Source organism: Cygnus olor, chromosome 2, assembly GCF_009769625.2.
Source record: "Cygnus olor isolate bCygOlo1 chromosome 2, bCygOlo1.pri.v2, whole genome shotgun sequence".
NCBI lineage: Eukaryota > Metazoa > Chordata > Aves > Anseriformes > Anatidae > Cygnus > Cygnus olor.
In genome coordinates, this window is record NC_049170.1 from 53,547,906 (window position 1) to 53,567,003 (window position 19,098).

Below are 19,098 nucleotides of genomic sequence, written 5' to 3' on the forward strand. Positions count from 1 at the left end.
TCACACTCACATTAAGTTAACTGGCTGTTCATTCTTCAAGTACCTACACTGGCAAGTATCCTTCTAGTAATGAGCTGGCAGTTAATTTCTTACCTAAATAAATACTGTGGTAATGATCAACCAGAAATTACCTGCATTTTTTCTGTTTTGTCTAGATCTGACCAAAGGTAATCAGCTTACAATTATGTTTAGTAGCTTGCTTAGCATTCTATTTATAAAACTGATTAGATGCTAAGCAGAGAAGGCAGCAGTTTAACACTTTATTTTGTTGCTGAAAGCAGAATCTGGGGGAGAGGAAGAGAAAAGTGAGGAAGGAGGGGAGGGATTCAGGCGAGGGGGAGGGAGGACAAACCAAACTCAGAAAACTTCAGAAAGATTACTATGTTTTGGGGAGTGTAAATCTATTGTTTTATGCACATTTAAAATTTGTGTGTTAGCTGGTTAAACAGCACAGATTTAGAATTTTGAAAATATTGCTATGAAATATTTAATTATTTATATAAGTTAGAACAAGTGAAAGTTGAGACATATTGACTAGTGCTCTTCATGGAGAGAGTGAAAATAGTGTTGTCCAGACTTAGGAATGAGAAATCCAGGTTGCAGGAAAATGACAAGAGCACTGATGTGGGCCTGAGGTTCAGCTACCTGCGAAGGGTACGAAAAACTGAAGGACATGACACGAGTAGCTGCTGGATGTGATGGATAGCGCCATAAGGGATGGCTGCATTTCTCAGGTAGTTAAAGGGGAGTTACATCAAAAACAGCCAAACTGCACAGACAATTGAAGGGGACTTTCAAGGTACTGGGAGACTTCTGGAAGGCAGAACCTGCAATTGGAGGCAGAACTTGCAATGTTAAACAGTATGTAAGGTAACCATATCTGTAACACCACAGAGAGCCGAGATTCTGTCGATAATGTCAGCAGAAATAATAAATTTGAGCAGAGATGTAGCAAACCAAGACTGAAGGGGAAGAAGCTGCTAGGGCTGCATTGTTTATTTGGGAGGAGACTGGAAAGAGAGAAAAGGATGGCAAAAAGGAAGATCAAGAAAGAGGTAAATGGATATGGTATGCAAAATGCAACCAGTACTGCCTGGCACAGCCTTGACTTTGATCAGCACATCCTAATTAGGACCATAAACCAAACCAGTTGTTCTGACCATACCACATGAGTCAAACCTGCTTCCACTGTGATGAGAATTGGGGAGAGAGCCAGGGTGCTTCCCCTGGCTAGCAGAACACATGGCTGCTCAGATCAAGCAACCTGCTTATCCCTCCATAAATGCCTGCTCCAGGTCCATCAGCAACTGCATCTACCCATGCATGTCTATCAAAAATCATCTTTGACAAATTGCTTCAATTTAACTCTTCATTTCCTCATCTACATCACCAAATTATTACTACTTTTCTTCTCTCCATTAAAGTTATTTTTGACACTATCAGTAACAAACACAAGAAAGTCAACAGTTACATATTTTAAGCTCCTAATATTTATCTCTTGCTATGTCATCTTTTATGTAAATGTGAAGTGCAAGAGTTGGAGGTTCTGTGGTTAACTTTTCACCCAACTGCTAAAAGTTGGACTTCGATTCTAAGTAGTAATGACCTGTCTTTGCGAGTAAGGGAATGGCAGGAGAGTAATAACTACCATATAGAGTAGAAGATGCTCATAGGATAGGACAGGAAAATACAGTCACTAACTTTACAGGTTACAATACATGGGAAAAAAAACCAACACACACAACAGGGCAAAGATTTAAAAACGAACAATAATTTATCAGTGCCTATTAATAGCCCTTACTCCAACTGTTTTTTTGAGGATAATACAGCACAACTTCATCTTCACAATGTAGTGATAATTTCCCAATACATCCTCTCTGTTTGTCACCAAGAGTTAGACCAACACTCAATTTATTACAAATTTGCAACTTCCTGTCAACGATTATCATTTCTTTAAAAAAAATTTAAAAAGGGGATTGTATTCTATAAAAAAAAATCTCAATAGGCTTATAGTTTATGCCAACCAATATTTATAGCATTCGTTTTATTTACCTTTTTGTTTTCTTGTAGTTTTCCAGCTGTAAATTCTGCATGCATTTGTATCTTTCCAATTCACACTGTTTACATAGGTCCTCAAGACACAATAGATGATTCTCCATTTCCTCAAAGTTTGCCTCTAGACGGGCTATAAGAAATATTTACATGAGCATCAAATTGTATCAATAGATGGACACGACCCACCCAAACAGCAATGGGAATTCATAAAAGTAAATAATTGATTAACATGATAATAATTGCACATATATAAATGGATCACAAAGATAAACACATCTCAAATCACAAAGTGGAGAGTGACGGCAGAGCCATGTTAAGCAAGATCTAACTGAGGCTTCCTTTGCAGCAATAAGTATATTTTCCCCAGCATCTTAGTCTCAAAGACTTGTGGTCCATACTTAGTGAAAAGAAGCATCCCAAATTTGTAATTTAATTTTGCTTGTCAGGCATGCTGTCATTTTACTACTACTTGCTGCATACCAACCTGAGGAAGGAAATTTTGCTGACCAAGACCAGTGCTAATCTCAAATTATTCAAATGAAGTAAAGCATACTGGAAGAATTTTAACTCTTACAAAACCTTGTGAAAATATAAAATGCCATCTTTGACAATTTACTAATAAAGACAGACCAATGGACAAATCTCTAGACTTACCTATCCTACATAACCAAGCACAAAAACCCTCTCAATGTCTTCTTTTAAGATGAGACTCTAATGAACTAGTCACTCTAGGATACAGCTATGTGAACACAGGACTACTATCAACATTCTTGCCATAATGATTCCTTGACCAGAGGGAAGAAGAATTACATTTACATGTTTACAAATGAAACAAGCAAAGAGTAGGTGGGAGTTTACAGTTCAGAGACAGATACACTAATCTGTTACAATAGATAAACTTGTTTGTTGATGCAAAGAACTACAGAGATGATGGAAAGAAATAGCAGAAAAAGCTAAAGCAACTCTTGTTTTGGCAAATGGCCTGATTTCACCTTTGCCTGAGACAGAAGCAATCTCCAAGAAGCAAGACAATAACTAGTAAGTTCATGGCAGAAAAAAAGTGATTTATTGTGTTTTGCTTGCTCAAAAGAAGGAAACTGCAAGCTGGAGACATCAGTGTCAAATCCCCAGTCCTGGTCTGGCTTTCATACTTGGGGCCTATCTTGGAGTACACAAAATTTCAGCTCTCTTGGCCATCGCTCAACTAGAAATTGCTATCCTAGTGGTTCCCTCGATAACTGCAGAAGTTAAAGACTCCATAAACAAATTCTCTAGCATGCATATTTGTACGTTTTCTCCAATTCAGCTTCATAAGATTTTTTTTGTCCCTAACAAGAAAGTAAAAAAAAAAGCTCCACAGCAGTCAGAAAAGTAAACACATGACATAATCTATCATATCAGCACAGATTACTTGAAAAAAGGTTGTTAACAACTAACATGGAAACAAGTTTGAGGAAAAAATGTTTTCAGTTCTACAGATTACGATGCAGAACATGCATTGTTTACCACACACTCATCTTCCTCTCTCACAAAATCCAGATGTATTCAACAGGTAATATCATGACTATTTTTATGATTGGTGGTCCCTTTTTGTTTAAAAAATGGACTTTTCTGAGTGCATTAAAATCCAAATGGCTCCATTATGCTAACCTGCATTTCAGAATGATTGCTCACTTATTAATTTGCAAAATTCACAAACACAGCAGGGTTCAAGATACTTTAGTAAGGTACTTATCAACTACTGTTTTTTCCACACAGAAAAAAAAAAAACCAACACACTATTCTGTACTTGCTATTGAAATAATGTTAAAAGATAACAACAAAGAACAGGAAAATATAATGAAGAAAAGTGAATTCTAGAGGCCAACTGATTCTTAGCACTAGTATTTGAGCAACCTCTAGTGGAAATTGCAGAAAACACAGCTTGTGCTCCTGAAGAACAGGAACAACTTAAATTCTCCAAAAGAAAACAGTCTTGTTTCGCTGCAACACAGATTTCAGAATTTTTCTTTCTGAAATAAAAGAAAATATACCTGTTTTCACACACACAAAAAGAATATAGCTGCAGCAATGGCATTGGTTGTGAATTCATGTCTCTCCTTCCCAAATGAGACCATATGCACTGTGTACCAAAAGGAAGCTCCAAACAAAGCTATGTACTTAATCTATTTGGAACTTAAGCTATAATGGTTTGACAAGTTCTTATCAATATCCGCAGATGCAAAAGCTCATACTTTAAAAAAGGTATTTAGCAAAAACACTAAATTAAAAAAGTTTACATTTCCAATATATTGCTTACAGTGGCACCTAGAATGCACCTGTCCCTGAAAGCCAGCTCATCTGAAGATATGTCCACAACTACTATATTTTTTACTGTTCAAAATTTCAATTTTACAAAGCCAAAATTCTGTATATACCAAGATAGGCCCCAAGCAGGACAAACCATCAATCACATTTTCTCATGGGGCTGTAATTTAGACAGAGACAACAAAATAGGATTTAAGTTTATCTAGGACAGATCAGGGTTATGACATTTTAGAAGTCAAAACATTGAAGGTACCGAAGTCCTCTGTATGCAGAATATTGAGCTCAAAGGATTTATACCTGATTTTTGACAGGCAGCTCACGCTTCAAGATATCCTACAACCAGGTGATTAGGCACCAACCACCATTACGCTCTAAAACAACAACATGATGGAGAAAAGCACTCCCCCTACCTTTTATCTTTTTAAAGAGGTGGAAAAAGATTCATTGTACCAGAAATTTCATTCTTCCTAAAGTTTACTTGATTTAAATTTATCACATATTTATTTTAACTGAAACCTATGTTACCTGTTGTTCTGTGGTAGTTCAAAAATTGTTAGAAAAGCTAAATCACAACTGTGTATTGGAAAATACCACAGTTTTCATTTTTTCCTCCAATAATTTTAAATTTAACTTTCCTGCACAGTCCCGGCCACTAAAACTGAAGCTACCAGTTAGTATGAAATTCATTTTTATAAAGTTTATTCACCTTCCAACTAAAAACCAAAAAGGCACAAAACAATAAGGATGGAAACAATTACATCAAAGAAATTCCCTTTACCTCTAGGTCAAACAGGGACACGACAGATCACTAAGCTTAAAATGAGCATATATATGTAAGTTCATGCTTATGTACACACACACACACAGAGAAAAACTCAATTCACCTGCAAGACTTAAAAAAAATAAATCTGTTAAAGATTAGGAAGGAACAGCTTTTATCTCTGTGAATATATCCCTAGCCTTATTTTCTTCCCACTCTCACAAGTTTAAATATTTTCACCCTACATGGGGCCTTGTCACCTATGTTCATGACCAGTCTTTTTGAAACCAATTTCAAGCTTATGTTTAACATTAGATGTTTAAGAGGAAAAAAAAGAGTGAAAATTGGATTTGAATCTAGGTTTGTGTGCATTGATTTACTGAAATCAAAACAGACATTTGAGCAAATGCCTCTGCTCAGACATGAAGTATATTTTATATTAAGACAAACACACCAGATATTGACAAGCAGATATTTTCTACAACATCTCAAATAAAATTTGTCTTAAATGATGATTCAAATGCTGGACTTTGAAAGGGCAATAACTGTTGATTTCACTTTTACAAGAGAGTAATTTTTTTCTTCAAGGTTTTCAACAGCAGCTACAAGACCTCGTATGATACAATAAATTTATCAGACAAATGGAGGCAGTCTTTTTTTATGGAAGTAAGGAACAACTGATAATATGAGTACCTAAGTAAAAGGACTTTATAAATAAAGTGCTAATGAAAATGTGTCTTGTTATACACAGTAAAAGATTAAGAATCTATACGTGACTCATGCTGATTTTAAGTAGGTCACCAAAAAGGTTCATTTTCATTATCTGAAATTTCTGTTACCAAAAGCTGCCAGGGTTCCCTGTCAACTTTCAAAATGAAAGCATTAACAGATTTGTTAGAGGCATAGCATGCCACAACACAGAACTACTATTAATTTCCTGAAATGATGAAGATTAGCCAAATGACATCTTGGATGCACAACCCAGGATGTAGCAACTTATAATTCTATATTCATTTTTTTTTTTTAACAGAACGTTTCACTCGCATTCAAAATTCAGTCACAATATTAATTACCTCTTGGAAAAATTGACACAGCTTATGTTTAGAAAGAACAGATATCTCAGTTATAAAAGAATAAAAACAGTAAGCAGAATATCACAGTAAACTTCTGCTGAATCACTTCTAGAACTGTAGATGTTGAATTTGATATAAATTATACCTTTCTCTTCAGATAGACTCTATAAGACTTATCAGAAACAAACAAAAAAAAAAAGGAAAAAGAAAAACAAAAACACAATCTCAGTGGTTAGAGAAGAACTAATAAAAACCAGTAGGTGAATTACTTGAAATCTGACCCATGAAGTGAGGCTAGAAGATTTGGTTCAAATCTCACAAACTTGGCAGTGTATCTCAAAATTAGCTTCCCAGAGCAAACTGGTTAATACTTCCCTAACTGCTGCTTGCATAAAATCAAAAATATTCTAGAGTCACTGAGACTCCTCCAACTAATTTTACAGTTAGGGTGAGATTAATTCTGGTACATAAAACCATAATATTAGGAATGGGAAGGTAACCCCAATTCATCAAAATTTATAGTATTTGCAGTTATGAACTATAAAGACAATTCCATTAGGTTTTATTATATTGCTTATCTTTGGCCTATCAGTGGACTGCATCACTTTATGCACGATGATATTAAAATCAGTAGTTAAATACATCAGTATTTCAATTGATATTTCATAAGAAAAGAAGTGAGCTTTTCAAAATGCCAACAGAAATGCTTACCACACATAATAAGGCCTTACTAAATCACATGATATACAATAATACATGAAAATACATTCCATGGTTCAAAAAGAAATAGAAAGCTATTACTAGTCTACCTAGGAACAAAAACTCATTTGTTTAAAAACTTTAAATTGATGCAACTTGAACAGATTTTCATGGAGACAGTAAGAGGCCTACTGATGACAGAAAGGCTTCCTAATTTTCAAATACTGCGTCCTTGTTTCAAGGCACAGTTACACTGCAGCTTTTCAAAGACTAAGAGGCCAGAATATTTTTTCCTAATTTCATTTTCAACACTGGATCAACTGTTTTGTATGAGAGGTTTCCAGAAGTAGTCCACTAAAGCAGTGATCTTCTCATCTTTTAAGTCAAATATACAGGTTAACATCTGATAGAATTATAAAAAATTGGAACCCATCTGTAGTCCCGGACAACACATCTAACAAATACGATGTATTTGGTAACCTCAGAAGCTAGCATTGCCAGTTTCACCTACAAAAAAGACAGGTATTCCTGTATACTAAGTTGCCTTATGGAAGCAAGCTTTGGAAACGACAATGACTTTCAACAAAATGTTTCTGCCATGGAAATGTCCCAAGCCAGGTACATTTCTTGCCCCACAGAACAAATGATGATTTAAAATAAATTATTAAATTAAACTACACAGGTTCAGGGGAAGCAGCTACATTCATGACTGTTAACATTACTTACATAAAGAATTTAAGACTTCAATAGTAATAATTTTCAGCGGTTTACACCAGGACATGTAGTTGCCATACATTTCCCTCCCCCCCCCCCCCCCCCAAAATAGTGACAGATACAACATTTTACCTTCTGGGAAAGAAACCACTACAAATTTTGCTCCTTTACAAAACCAGTTAGTTTAAGAACTAATGTTTTATGATAAAAGGATGTGTTTGGGGAGGAAAATTAAATTTTATAATTACAAAGTTCGCAACATCTGAACTTCAGTCTAAGCCTCTTTATTGACTTGAACGCTTGCTATGTCTATAAAACCTTACCTAGGCTTGCTGTAAGGCATTCCAGATCCGCTAAAAAACCAGGTATTTGTTGGAGCTGATCCTGTAGTTCCACCAAACTGTTCCTTTTCTTCTCCCAGTGTGCAGAAAGCATCACAACTTCACTGTCCACCAGCTGAAACAAACAGGTTCTTGATTTTACTTGCAAGTTTATGTACCTACTTATGAGCATCACAACCAATTTTTAGAATTCATGCATAAGGTCAGTACAATAACCTCATAGCACTACAACTTACATACTTCCCAAGTAAACATACAACACACTCAAGAAAGCATCCCACAGTATGAAAAATGCATATAAAAATGTATCGATCAAAATAACAAAGTTTTTTCTCAATACACTGATTAAAACAGGACATTTCATGAATTTTGTTAACTGTAATGACATACAGCTGGAATTTTGACAGCAGGGCTGCACTGGTATACAATAATAACATTACAGTGCTGTAATATAAGGCTTACCTAAATGGATAACTTAGTTTAATGTTGCTAGTCATGCCAATTTAATCAATAAAGTCAGATGAAATCGACATGTTTATAAAACTTGTCACCATTTTCTCACCTACTGCCACTCCAAAACCCAGAACAGTTGATTTAGAAGAAGCACCAATTTCAGATCCATTTTCATTATCAGAAATTACAAATCTGTGACACACTGTTTCTGTTGTTTTTGTTTGATTCTTCCTAACATTCATTATACAATAGTGTAATAATGAGGAGGATACACCATTTAAAAGTTTTATTTTACATAGGTCAGATTCTACAAGACACAGCTAGATCAAGAGAACTTAGGTAACACAAATGTTTCCCTTATGTATGATAATTGAGATGATTCAGTTAGTTTCCCTGCTCTTAGTTCCATTACCTATTCTTCTGTATCTGCATTCTGAATGCTTCAGTTTTCACAGAATTTAGCTGCAAAAATGGAAAACATTAGAACAATCGGCAAAGGATGTTCTTAAAGATTTATAATTCTATCCACTTCAGACAGATTCTTTCAGAAGAATGACAACTTCCATTTCCAAACCCTTCCAACTACCTATCTCTGTCAAAAAGGCATCCTGTTTTACCAGATGAGGCTTGAAACCTTATTCCAAAGCCCAGTGAGTAATGAAACACTTCAGAAGACCAACACCCTTTTTTAAAGCCAGAACTGTTTTTGAGAACGAGATAAGGGATTCGTATGAGTCAAACATTAAAGCAAACAACAACAAAATACATCATGAGATGAGGACAAACAGCAGAAAAATATTTCAGCCTAGAGGAAATTACATGCAACTAAGATCACAAGCATCTAAAAGCAGTATTTTTAGGATAATTTTGTAGATGGAACTGGTAGTTAACATCTACAATTTAACATGATAAGGCTGTAGGCAGCAATTAAAGCTTGAAATTTTCAAGTTCCTTTTTCAATTCAAGGTTTATAAAATACTAGTGCTCTTATTTATCTGCTGCTGGCCACTACCAGAAATAAGACACTGGACAAGTGGAACTTCTGGCCTGATATAGTACAATCAATCCCGTGTGCCTACACAATTCTGATAATATTGAACCCTGTACTTTCTACTTTCATAAAAGCATATTTTGGATTCTCCCAAAACAAAATATCTGAACTTCATGGAAAATTTTGGAGTCTTTTTGGAAGTTTTTAATTCTAATTTTCCCAAGCAGCCATAACACACAAGATTAAGGTTATCTTGGCTTTATATACGCGAAATCTCACGTTGTTTTTAGAATTACATTTTTTAAAGCAGACTATTGCAAGGATTGCAAAATTTTAAGAAGCTCATCTAAGAGGTCTTCTAAAAATAATCATGGGTAGTAAAACACACAAAGCTGGCAGAGGGAACTGCATCTCTAGTAACTGAAACTTTTCACTAGAACTGGTGGAAAAGGTGGGTATACTATCAGACAAAAGAAAGAAGAACATACAATAACCTTCCTTACCCTAAATACAGCATTTCAAAAATATTAAGCAGTGAGTTTTTATATACATTGGAAAAGGCAAGGGAGAAAACTCCTGTGGAAACCAGAAGAGCCAGGAAGGACGTGGCCAGGCAAAGTTAAGGTTTCAGCCAGGACAGTGAACCCCACAGTTCAGTCCTGTTCTGCATCACGGCTATGCAACTGACACTGTCTGCCCCTTAAAAAGGGTTTGAAATGGGAGGTCTGGTGCGGACCTCCAGAGGAGCAGATCAATCCATAGGCAGCACTTACTGTAGCTTCCTTTCCCTTCATGCCAGAAATAAACTAAAGAGTTTGTTACTTTACTTCCAGAAGGGAAAAAGTAAATGAAATCAGAAGCAAGCACAGACACTTTCTGAATCTTTTCAGACAGACAAGTCAGATCTTGCCATTTCCTGCCCACTAGGAGAAGCAGCACACAGCACCAGTGCAACAGCCCTACCCTGGTACTAACCACCAGCACGCCTCAACCCCAAAGATACTCTGTACTTCCCAGCCCTCCCAGTACTTCTAAAGAGCTACAATGGTAACACGCAACACCATTTTTGCAACTGTTTACATTACATCATATTATTTATTATTTGCATTATCATTGACATTACATTGCCATTTATTGTAGATCTCTTAAGTAGACTCAAAATAATATCCCCAGCTAACTTAAAATATGTCAGATAATGGCAGAAGAGTGCAAAAAATGGCCATCTGAACCTCTGAATGTGTCTTATTTTTACACTTCTTGTCACACTCCAACAAAGTAATATTTCTCACTGTCATTCTGTAACCTAATATCCCCCAGAAAAACAGGAAGCTAATGTAATTGATAATTTTTGCTTAGGCTCAAGTAGTGATTCTAACTGTCTGAACACAGGATAGAAGACAAGAACTTCTGTGTGTCAATGTATCAGTTAAAAATAACAGAACTAGGAAATTATCATACTAAGTGCTTGTAGCAACAGGAGTCTCAGAAAGTAAACAGCAGAGTGAACTTCAGACAATTCTTGTCAGATGATGCCTTGTAAGAAACATGATCACAGAACTTCTGTTTTTACAACAGACATATTTAACACATCAGGAACATTAATTGTTGCTGACTAGCAATAAATCTCAAAAAGGTATTAAAAAAATAGGAACTGGGCACTGTGATCCATTCTATCTGCTGCCAGTCAAATAGCATGTTAAAATCCCAGTAAAACAATGCAGCTTGACATTTTTCTAAAGCTGCAACAGAGTATTACTTTTTCATAATACTGGTTGTACTGCACCCAGCTGGGATGGAGTTAACCTTCTTCATAACAACACATATGGTGCTGTGTCTTGGATTTGTGACTAGAACCGTGTTCATAACACATCAGTGTTTTGAATGCTGCTGAAAAGTGCTTGCACAGTGTCAAGACTTTCACTTTTCCCCACTCATAAACTCCACCCCTACAGTGATAAAGCTTGGGGCAGGCACGAAATTGGGAGAGGACACTGCCAGAACAGCTGACCACTAGCCAAAGGTATATGCGGGTGATCAGCTGGTGACCAGAATGAACCTAATACATTGGTACTAAAAATTTAAGTTTAAAAATATTTACACATTTTAAAGCATTTTAAGAGTAGCATCGTTATTTTTTCTTACCTCTCCAGCTTTTGCACAATCTTTAGCTCCTTTGTGAAGGGCAGCCCAAGCATCTTCATATCTGAAGAGAAGATAAATAATTTATTTTTTTTAATGTATTCTCCTTATAAATAAAGAGGATTTCATGGATGCCTGTGTGTTTATATTTACAGAGATTACAAAAATACAGTTTTAAAAACTGTCTAATTGTATTGGAAGAACAGTAAATACAAGAAAGAAATATACAGTAAGAAATAATTTCTTTCAAAGGAATGATCCATCTTTTTTTAGCATACATTAAGAGCTCATTGGACCCAGACTTAGATTTAAGACTACACACAGAGATACTTACAGCACTACTTGGAACCCAATTCCATTAAGAAAAAAAAAAAAAAAAAGACAGACAAGATTGTATCACCAGTCATGTCCATTATCTGTCCTGTCCATCTGTCCCCCCGCCCAAAAAAACTGAGAACAGTCTTTTTTGTTTTGAAGATACAAACCCAGAGGAAATTTGTAATGCAGAAAAATTCTCCCACTCAGACAAAATGTGATGAAATAGACATGGAAAACAATTTCTTCTCATGGCTATGACAGACATACCGTCTATATTTCCATTAAAACAGCAGTAAATCATCAAATGTGTAAAAGTTGCAAAGTGTCAAATTAAAACCACATGCTGGGTCTCAATGCTGTTCTCCTTTCTCCCTGTGCATTAGACTAAGAACTGAAGTTATCTTTCAAATTCTCCTTTTCCTACAGAATGCCTGATTCACCAACATCACTATACTTAAGAATTGTGCAAGCTTTAAATACATATATTGTTTCCCAACAAGCCCTGCTCTACTCACTGCAAAGCACCCAAAAATGAATAGCAATATGAACACATGCATTTTCTTCTCATTTTCTTGACCTAACAAAGTTATTGCTGAAATATCAGGAAGCAGAAACAAACAAAGAAATAGAAGGTCATACCTGCTCAGTAATTCCAGTCCAGGAGAAAACTCTGGCAAATCCTGAGCAGTTCTGTAAACAAATTGTAAATATACAAACATTATTAATGAATAGAAGGCTGTTATACACTATCTATGCATACATACATGCATTTGACAGATATGCTGAGCACAGGAATGTTCCCTAGTGTTTGCTTTCACATTTTGTCATTTCATGTTTAAAGTGCATTACAGCGTATGTTACAAGAATATTCCAAAGCTAGTTTTTTTTCCCTCCTTCATTATTTTATTGTAACCCTTTATTTTATTTATTATTTTATTGTAACCTTCATTATTTTATTGTAATTAAAAACAACTTACATGAGACAATTTCTTGTATATATAAATACCATAAATGAAACCTTTTCTTCTTAAGGGAAAAATCATAGAATCAGTGAGGTGAAAATGGACCTCACAGTGGGTCTCTTGTTTAACCTCTTGCTCAAAGCAGGACCAGCTGTGTGATCAGATCAGCTTGCTCAGGGCTTTGTCCGGTTGGAACTTGAAAACCTCTGAAGACAGAAACTTCACAGCCTCTGTAGGCAGCCTGTTCCCCTACTTAACTGTCCTTGGGGGAGGGGGAGCACTTTTCCTTATAGCGTTTTTCCATCTGAACCTCTTTATTTCCTTTATACCTATTGCCTTTTGTCATCCTGTCACATAGCACTGTGAAGAGCCTGCCTGCCTCACCTTGATAACCTGCACACAGGTAATGGCAGGCTGCTGCTAGGTCTCCCCAAAGCCATCTTGTCTCCAGGCTGAACAAGCCTCTCCTCATATAACAGCAAGACTGCAGCCCCAGCATCCCAGTGGCCCTCAGATGAACTCGGTCCAGGTTATCAATGCCTTCCTTATGTTGGCCCAAAACTGCACACAGTAACTCAATGTGATATAAAAAGTGCTGAGTCAGGGGGGATAGCCACTCTCCTCAGTCCTGCTGCATGTGGCCTTCCTTGCTGCCAGGCACATTCCTGGCTCACTTTCAGCTTGATTTCTGCCAAAACCCCCAGGGTCTTCACAGCAAAGCTACTTCTCAGCCCCAGTCCCTATTGTTGCAGAGGATTCTTTCTTCCCATGCAAAGACTTCAGATTTGTATGGATTGAATTTCATGAAGTAGTTCCTCATGGCCCATATGGCCCTGTGAACTTTCATGGGCTGAGTTCCCCGGTTTGATTTTCATTCATTACTGGTCAGTCTCTTTCTTGAATCCTCTAACTAAGCAGATGGACTGGGAGACCTTGTTTGCAAGGACTAAAGCAGTCATCACCTATCTCAATTTCATTTCATCATCCACCTCATTTAGCAACTATCCCACGTTTATTTCATTCAGCCTTTTATTACCAATGCAGGGGTAGAAGCTCTTCTTGTCCTTGGGCTTTCCTAAAGCTATCCCTGCATGCCAAAGTTATCGAAAGGGTATCAAAAAGCTATCCCTGACCCCCTTCAGAACTCTTCTTGACTGCTGCGTCATTCTTTCAGCAGATACAGAGGAAGTTAAAGCCCCCCAGAAGAATGGGGGTTTAACGCTAGTGAAACTTCCTTGAATTGTTTAGTGAAGACACCATCCACTTCCTGTCCCTGGTCAGATTGTCAGTAGCAAGCTCCCACCACAACATCACCCTTAGCGGCCTCTCCTCTGATGCTGCTCCACAAGCTCTCAGCCATCCTTATAACCAAACTAAGCTGTACCTGTTCCAGAATTTTAACAGCAAAGCAGAAGTCATCCTGGCATTCCCCAATTCGTGAGGATCTAATTGAGTTGCCCAGTGCTTTTCTCAAAAAGTGATTAAGATTCGCAATACATCAATGAACCAAAATATTCTGGACTGGAAATATACAGAGAAGGCAGTTGCCTAAAATAGTTTTATTCAAACCTTCACACATTTTCAGTTTAGCTTCAGTGTCTTGACAACACAACCAGTTTTCCATTATAAGAATCTTTACACTCTCCAAACATCAAGCTTCAGAACTTAATACAGTTTATTTCAGATGCCTTATTTTTTGTTTAAGGCCTGTCTTAAAATTGATTTGTGTCTACATGCGTTTTTAGTGAGAACATGCTTTACACTAAAGCACATCCGAGCTTATTTGAAGAAGCAACACTGATGTCATTTACAGACATTAAATGGTCCTTCCCTATAGTTTACACAGGTTGAAACAATACGCTAAAGTGCAGAGGATTAAGAAACCCACAACCTTTAAAAACTCTTGCAATAGAGACGAACACAGATCATTTAAGTAGTATGTTATACATATATTTTTTACAATAAAAAGGCTCATTTTTGTTCTTACACTGAAAAACAATTACAAACAATTTCAGTATACAAGATTCACAGAGATTGTAAAAAAATACATTTTGGTGTACTACAATCTGAATCTTGTGTGAAGTACTACAATAAAGTTGACTATTCACATATTTAAATAGACATTTATAAATTGTTTGATAATCATCAAAAACTATTTAGGCATACCAAAATCCTATTAAGCCACATACTTCATCAATATTAGGGTTAAGCTTTTCTGTTATCAAAAGAACATTCTGTAAAATTCTATGGAGATATTTTTGTAACCTGAATATGAGCATACTTTATATTTGCCTTTAACAGTAACATCCTAAATCAATGCTATACATTAAGGTGTACAGAACTACCTCTGCCTGCTTTTTTTTGCTTCTCTTGATTTGTCGCCCAACGTCTTCAACCTGTAAATCAAAACACAAAGCTGTCAGACATTTCCAACAAAGAACAACTTGTCTGAATGTCTAACACGTTAATTCCAGTCTATTATAGTTATTTTTATTTCAGCTTATTTCAGACATAAATCAAATTTCACTTAATTTTATGGAAACTGTCACAGAAAATTATTTTCACTTCTTCTAAACTGTAAGATTTTTCTACAAGTGCATTGAGCAACTGGGATGAAAATTTTAATGAGAGCTATATATCCAAGCCATCCAGCTTTCAATACTGCTTCCTTAGCAGACAGGTATGAAAGATCTGCATACAGATTGCCAATTCAATCCTGAAGAATATCCTTCATAAGGCACATGCGCCAAGGAAAAGCATGACAGTAATATAGACATATTTGCACCCACTTGCTGTAAGTCTGCCAACATAAGACCAGCACAAGCACAACTTTTCACCTGCCAGCTATCAGAATCTCCAGCAGCATTGTCACAGTGCACTGCTAACTGAGCAAATGTGAGGCTTGTTTCACCTACGGGCAATTTCAAACTTACTGGTATCTCATTCCTTTAAAATCCATTTTGTTAAAAACAAACAAACAAACAACAACAAAACAACTCACAAGCAAACGAGAAAAAAAAGAAGCCAACTCCTCCACTACCCCCACCCAGCTTTTTGAAACTCTTTTCCAGTCAACCTGTATGTGCTAGTCAGGTTGGCACGGAAGAGTGTGAACCAAAACCTGCTCTTTCTCTGCCTGTCAAGGTGATGGTTGTCCTCTACCTATATGTCCTTCGGCATCCCAGCTGTGTGGGATAACAAGAGTTAGGAAGAAATAAAGGATGTACAGATATGAGCAAGATGGAAGTGACCTATGAGCTCCAAAGATCTCTTCCAGACATGACATGGCGGTAAGTAACTCTGAGTTTTAAGTAATCCTCAGTCACCCAGTGACTGAGAAGCAGCCCTGATACAAAGATAACCAGGCTGCTTCTAGGGTGAGCCCAACCACTCTCCGTCCCCCCCTCTTTGATATCACCAGCTTCCAGGAACTCTAAAATGAAACCTCAGGCATCTACAGCAACATAGGTGGTAGACAAATTTAGAAAAGACATACTAAGGCTGGTCTCCACTCCCTGTTAGAGAGCTGTTCATAATAGTCAGCCAAGTAGCAACAACCACAGCATGGTGAGGAAAGCACTGCAGTTCACTCTTCTCTTCTGTTCCTCAGTATGCACTCCTGCCAGTAACAGGAGCAGTCCTCTGCATATAGGGATCGAAGGAAATGCTGGGCCACAACCACCAGTTCTTTTACTAGGGTATCTGTCACGTAGTCAGAAGTAAAGGTTAAAAGAGGCATCACTAGGCTTCACAATATTGGATTCCTTTCAGCAATGTTCTCTGTACAAAGTAGAGGCAGCGTGAACCACGTCACTGAAGCCAACCGAAGCACACAAATTACTGCCTGAGCACAAAGATAGCTTGCTTCTTTTTCCCCCCTTCTCCTGCAAGAGACTGCTTGCAGGTAAATGGGTCAAAATCTAGACACCTCACTCACAGGATACACAGAAGCAGACAGGAGGCACATCTGAGCAGGGGAAAGGAGAACACATTTCTTTGTACACAGAACTGGCTAACAACCTCAAAGTGCTCTTTCTACATGACTGTAAGTGGGTGCTCCCTTATGCCTTTGGAAGAGACACTCTCTCCTTAGAAGCCCTGGAAAAGCTTCTCCCTCCCAACGTTAGAAGCGACCCAACTGCTCATTTTGCAAACGTTCACGTGTAGTTAACAAGTTGGCCGCTTCTACTACTGCTTTGGTGGGGGTAGAGAAAAGGATAATCCAAAACACTGGCACTGAGGTTGCATTATCTTGGAAGGGAAAGGGAAGGCAAAACTGGACAATTCATGTTCTGGCCTGGCTCGAAGGGGACAGTATGGGAAAAGGAGCGATGCGCTGCACAACCTTTGTTACCACTGCTTCAAGATACATTTTCTTAATGGCAACAAAGTATTACACTGCAAAAGAAAAAAGGTTAAAGGGATACCCCAAGAAGGACACATTGATGGAGCTCCTGAAACAGAAAGATGCAAACAATAAAAACTGTTTTCAAAACAGAACAAAACATGGCAATACAAGGAAGAAGGGAAATTAGAGACTATGTGAAAACCTACTGACTCCCTAGCAGCAACAGAGGTTATTTAGACAAAGTTAAATGACCATCACATCCAGGCCTTTGTGTTATCCTGTTTCATCATGTTACAGACACCATTTCCAAAAGAATCTTGCACTGTATTGAGGCATCAAACACAGTGAAAGCTCTAAGAATAACAGCAAAACAGAAATGTAGCACTAAAGCAATGCTTTAGTCTGTACTCTTTAAGATTTCATGTTTGTTAAGGTAAGACAGATATACCAGCAACTTGTGTGGTTGATCGGTAGTTACTGTATCAGTTTCTTCGGTCCACTGTAAACTGCCGCAAATAAGTCATTAGAAAGTATGTAAATTTCTGGAGTTCAGCGATGTCTCTGCCTATATATGAATATTTACCATAGAGATATTATCAGGCAGCCTCAACACAGCCAGAGGCCACACAGCTCTCAAAAGCAATCGATTACAACACGATGCTCTCCTGGGGCTCGTTAGGAGCCAACAGCTTTGCAGCACAGGCATGACTTTGTTCCTCAACCATCCTCTGACTTCCAGTAACACTCACTGGGACCACCTGCTTGTGCTAAAAATAGCACTGATCCAGTGTATATCAAAAAAAAAAAAAAAAAAAAAAGCTTGTGGGGCAACGTAGGAAGAATATCTTTGAACTCTGTAGTGGGGCGATGTAGGAAGAATATCTTTGTAGTGGGGCAGCGTAGGAAGAATATCTTTGCAATGTAAGCAAGGAGCTGCTTCTTCCGCTCATCCTGCGCTTCTTTCCTTCACGTGACAGTAACTCTCATCTTCCAGGGAACAGAAAAGCTTTTCACGCAGCAAAGGGCGAAACTACACGGATCCACGAAACCTCGCGGGTCGGGCACTTCGTAAACGATTCCATCGCGTTAATCGACCCCGTTCACGCCTTCCCCACCCTCCCAAAAGCGCAGCCTCTGCTTCCCCACACCGAGTGCCTCCCTCCCAGCTCCCAGCCGTCACAACGCCGCAGCCGCCGGTCCCCTCCTCTTCCTCCCTCCCGGTCACCTGCTTCCCCCTCTCCCCGGCCGGGCTGCGGGTCCCACCACCCCCCATGGACACGGGGTGCCACCCACCCCGAGGTGAAGTCCTGCTGGACGCTCAGCAGCCGCTCCCGCAGCGTCTCCAACATCGTCCCGGCCTCCTCCGGCGGTGGCAGCGGGCGGAGCTCCCCCTCAGCCCTCACCCTCGGCCCGCGGCCGGGGCGGAGCCGGGGGCGGTGTGAGTCGGCGGCCGTGAGGGGCCGCCCCCTCCGCCCCGACATGGCGGCGGCGAGACACTGCCAGAGTGACCTGACAGCGAGCCTTCAGCGGCAGCTCTGTCCCCTCCGCTCCGATATGGTGGCGGCTGTCTCCCGCTTTGTGCTCCTGGCGTGCTGAAAAGCCGGGCCCAGCTGTATCTAGAGCCCGCCACGCTCTGGGGAGGGGGTTTGGATCCCTGAAGTTTCTGCTAGAGGCTTTGTAAAAAATTAGGTGGTTCTTGCTCGCCACCACCTCGATGGATTTGGCCTCAGTGGCACTAGTGTGGGAGTGAGCTCAAGGGAATCGTCCTTCCTAATAAAGCCTTAAAAGTGTGGAAAACAAAGCCCGTATGTCCTCCTAATATTGCTTGGCTCTTGGAAGGGAGACGTGATGATGTCTGAAGTCTTTGACAGGTAGTCGATTGGCAAGCAGGCAGTTGAACAATAAGTTTGTTTGTGTTGTCTACCACTGTTTTTTTTT

General features: G+C 38.5%; 1 protein-coding gene across 2 annotated transcripts in view; it reads right to left on the reverse strand.

Annotated features, from left to right (window-relative positions):
* The window catches only part of DTNBP1 (dystrobrevin binding protein 1), a 72,895-nt gene extending 54,288 nt beyond the window's left edge, over window positions 1-18,607 (reverse strand). The window contains exons 1-6 of one of the 2 annotated variants that reach the window (XM_040546396.1): window positions 18,454-18,607; window positions 15,158-15,208; window positions 12,490-12,540; window positions 11,536-11,596; window positions 7,932-8,064; window positions 2,053-2,185 (exon numbers count right to left, since the gene is read on the reverse strand). In XM_040546396.1, coding sequence (XP_040402330.1) covers window positions 2,053-2,185; window positions 7,932-8,064; window positions 11,536-11,596; window positions 12,490-12,540; window positions 15,158-15,208; window positions 18,454-18,509 — 485 coding nt within the window. In that variant the 5' untranslated portion in view covers window positions 18,510-18,607. Of the gene's footprint in view, window positions 1-2,052; window positions 2,186-7,931; window positions 8,065-11,535; window positions 11,597-12,489; window positions 12,541-15,157; window positions 15,209-17,608; window positions 17,625-18,453 lie in introns of those variants that run through there. The other variant, XM_040546397.1, reaches the window with a different exon arrangement.
* Between the last annotated feature and the right edge of the window lie 491 nt (window positions 18,608-19,098).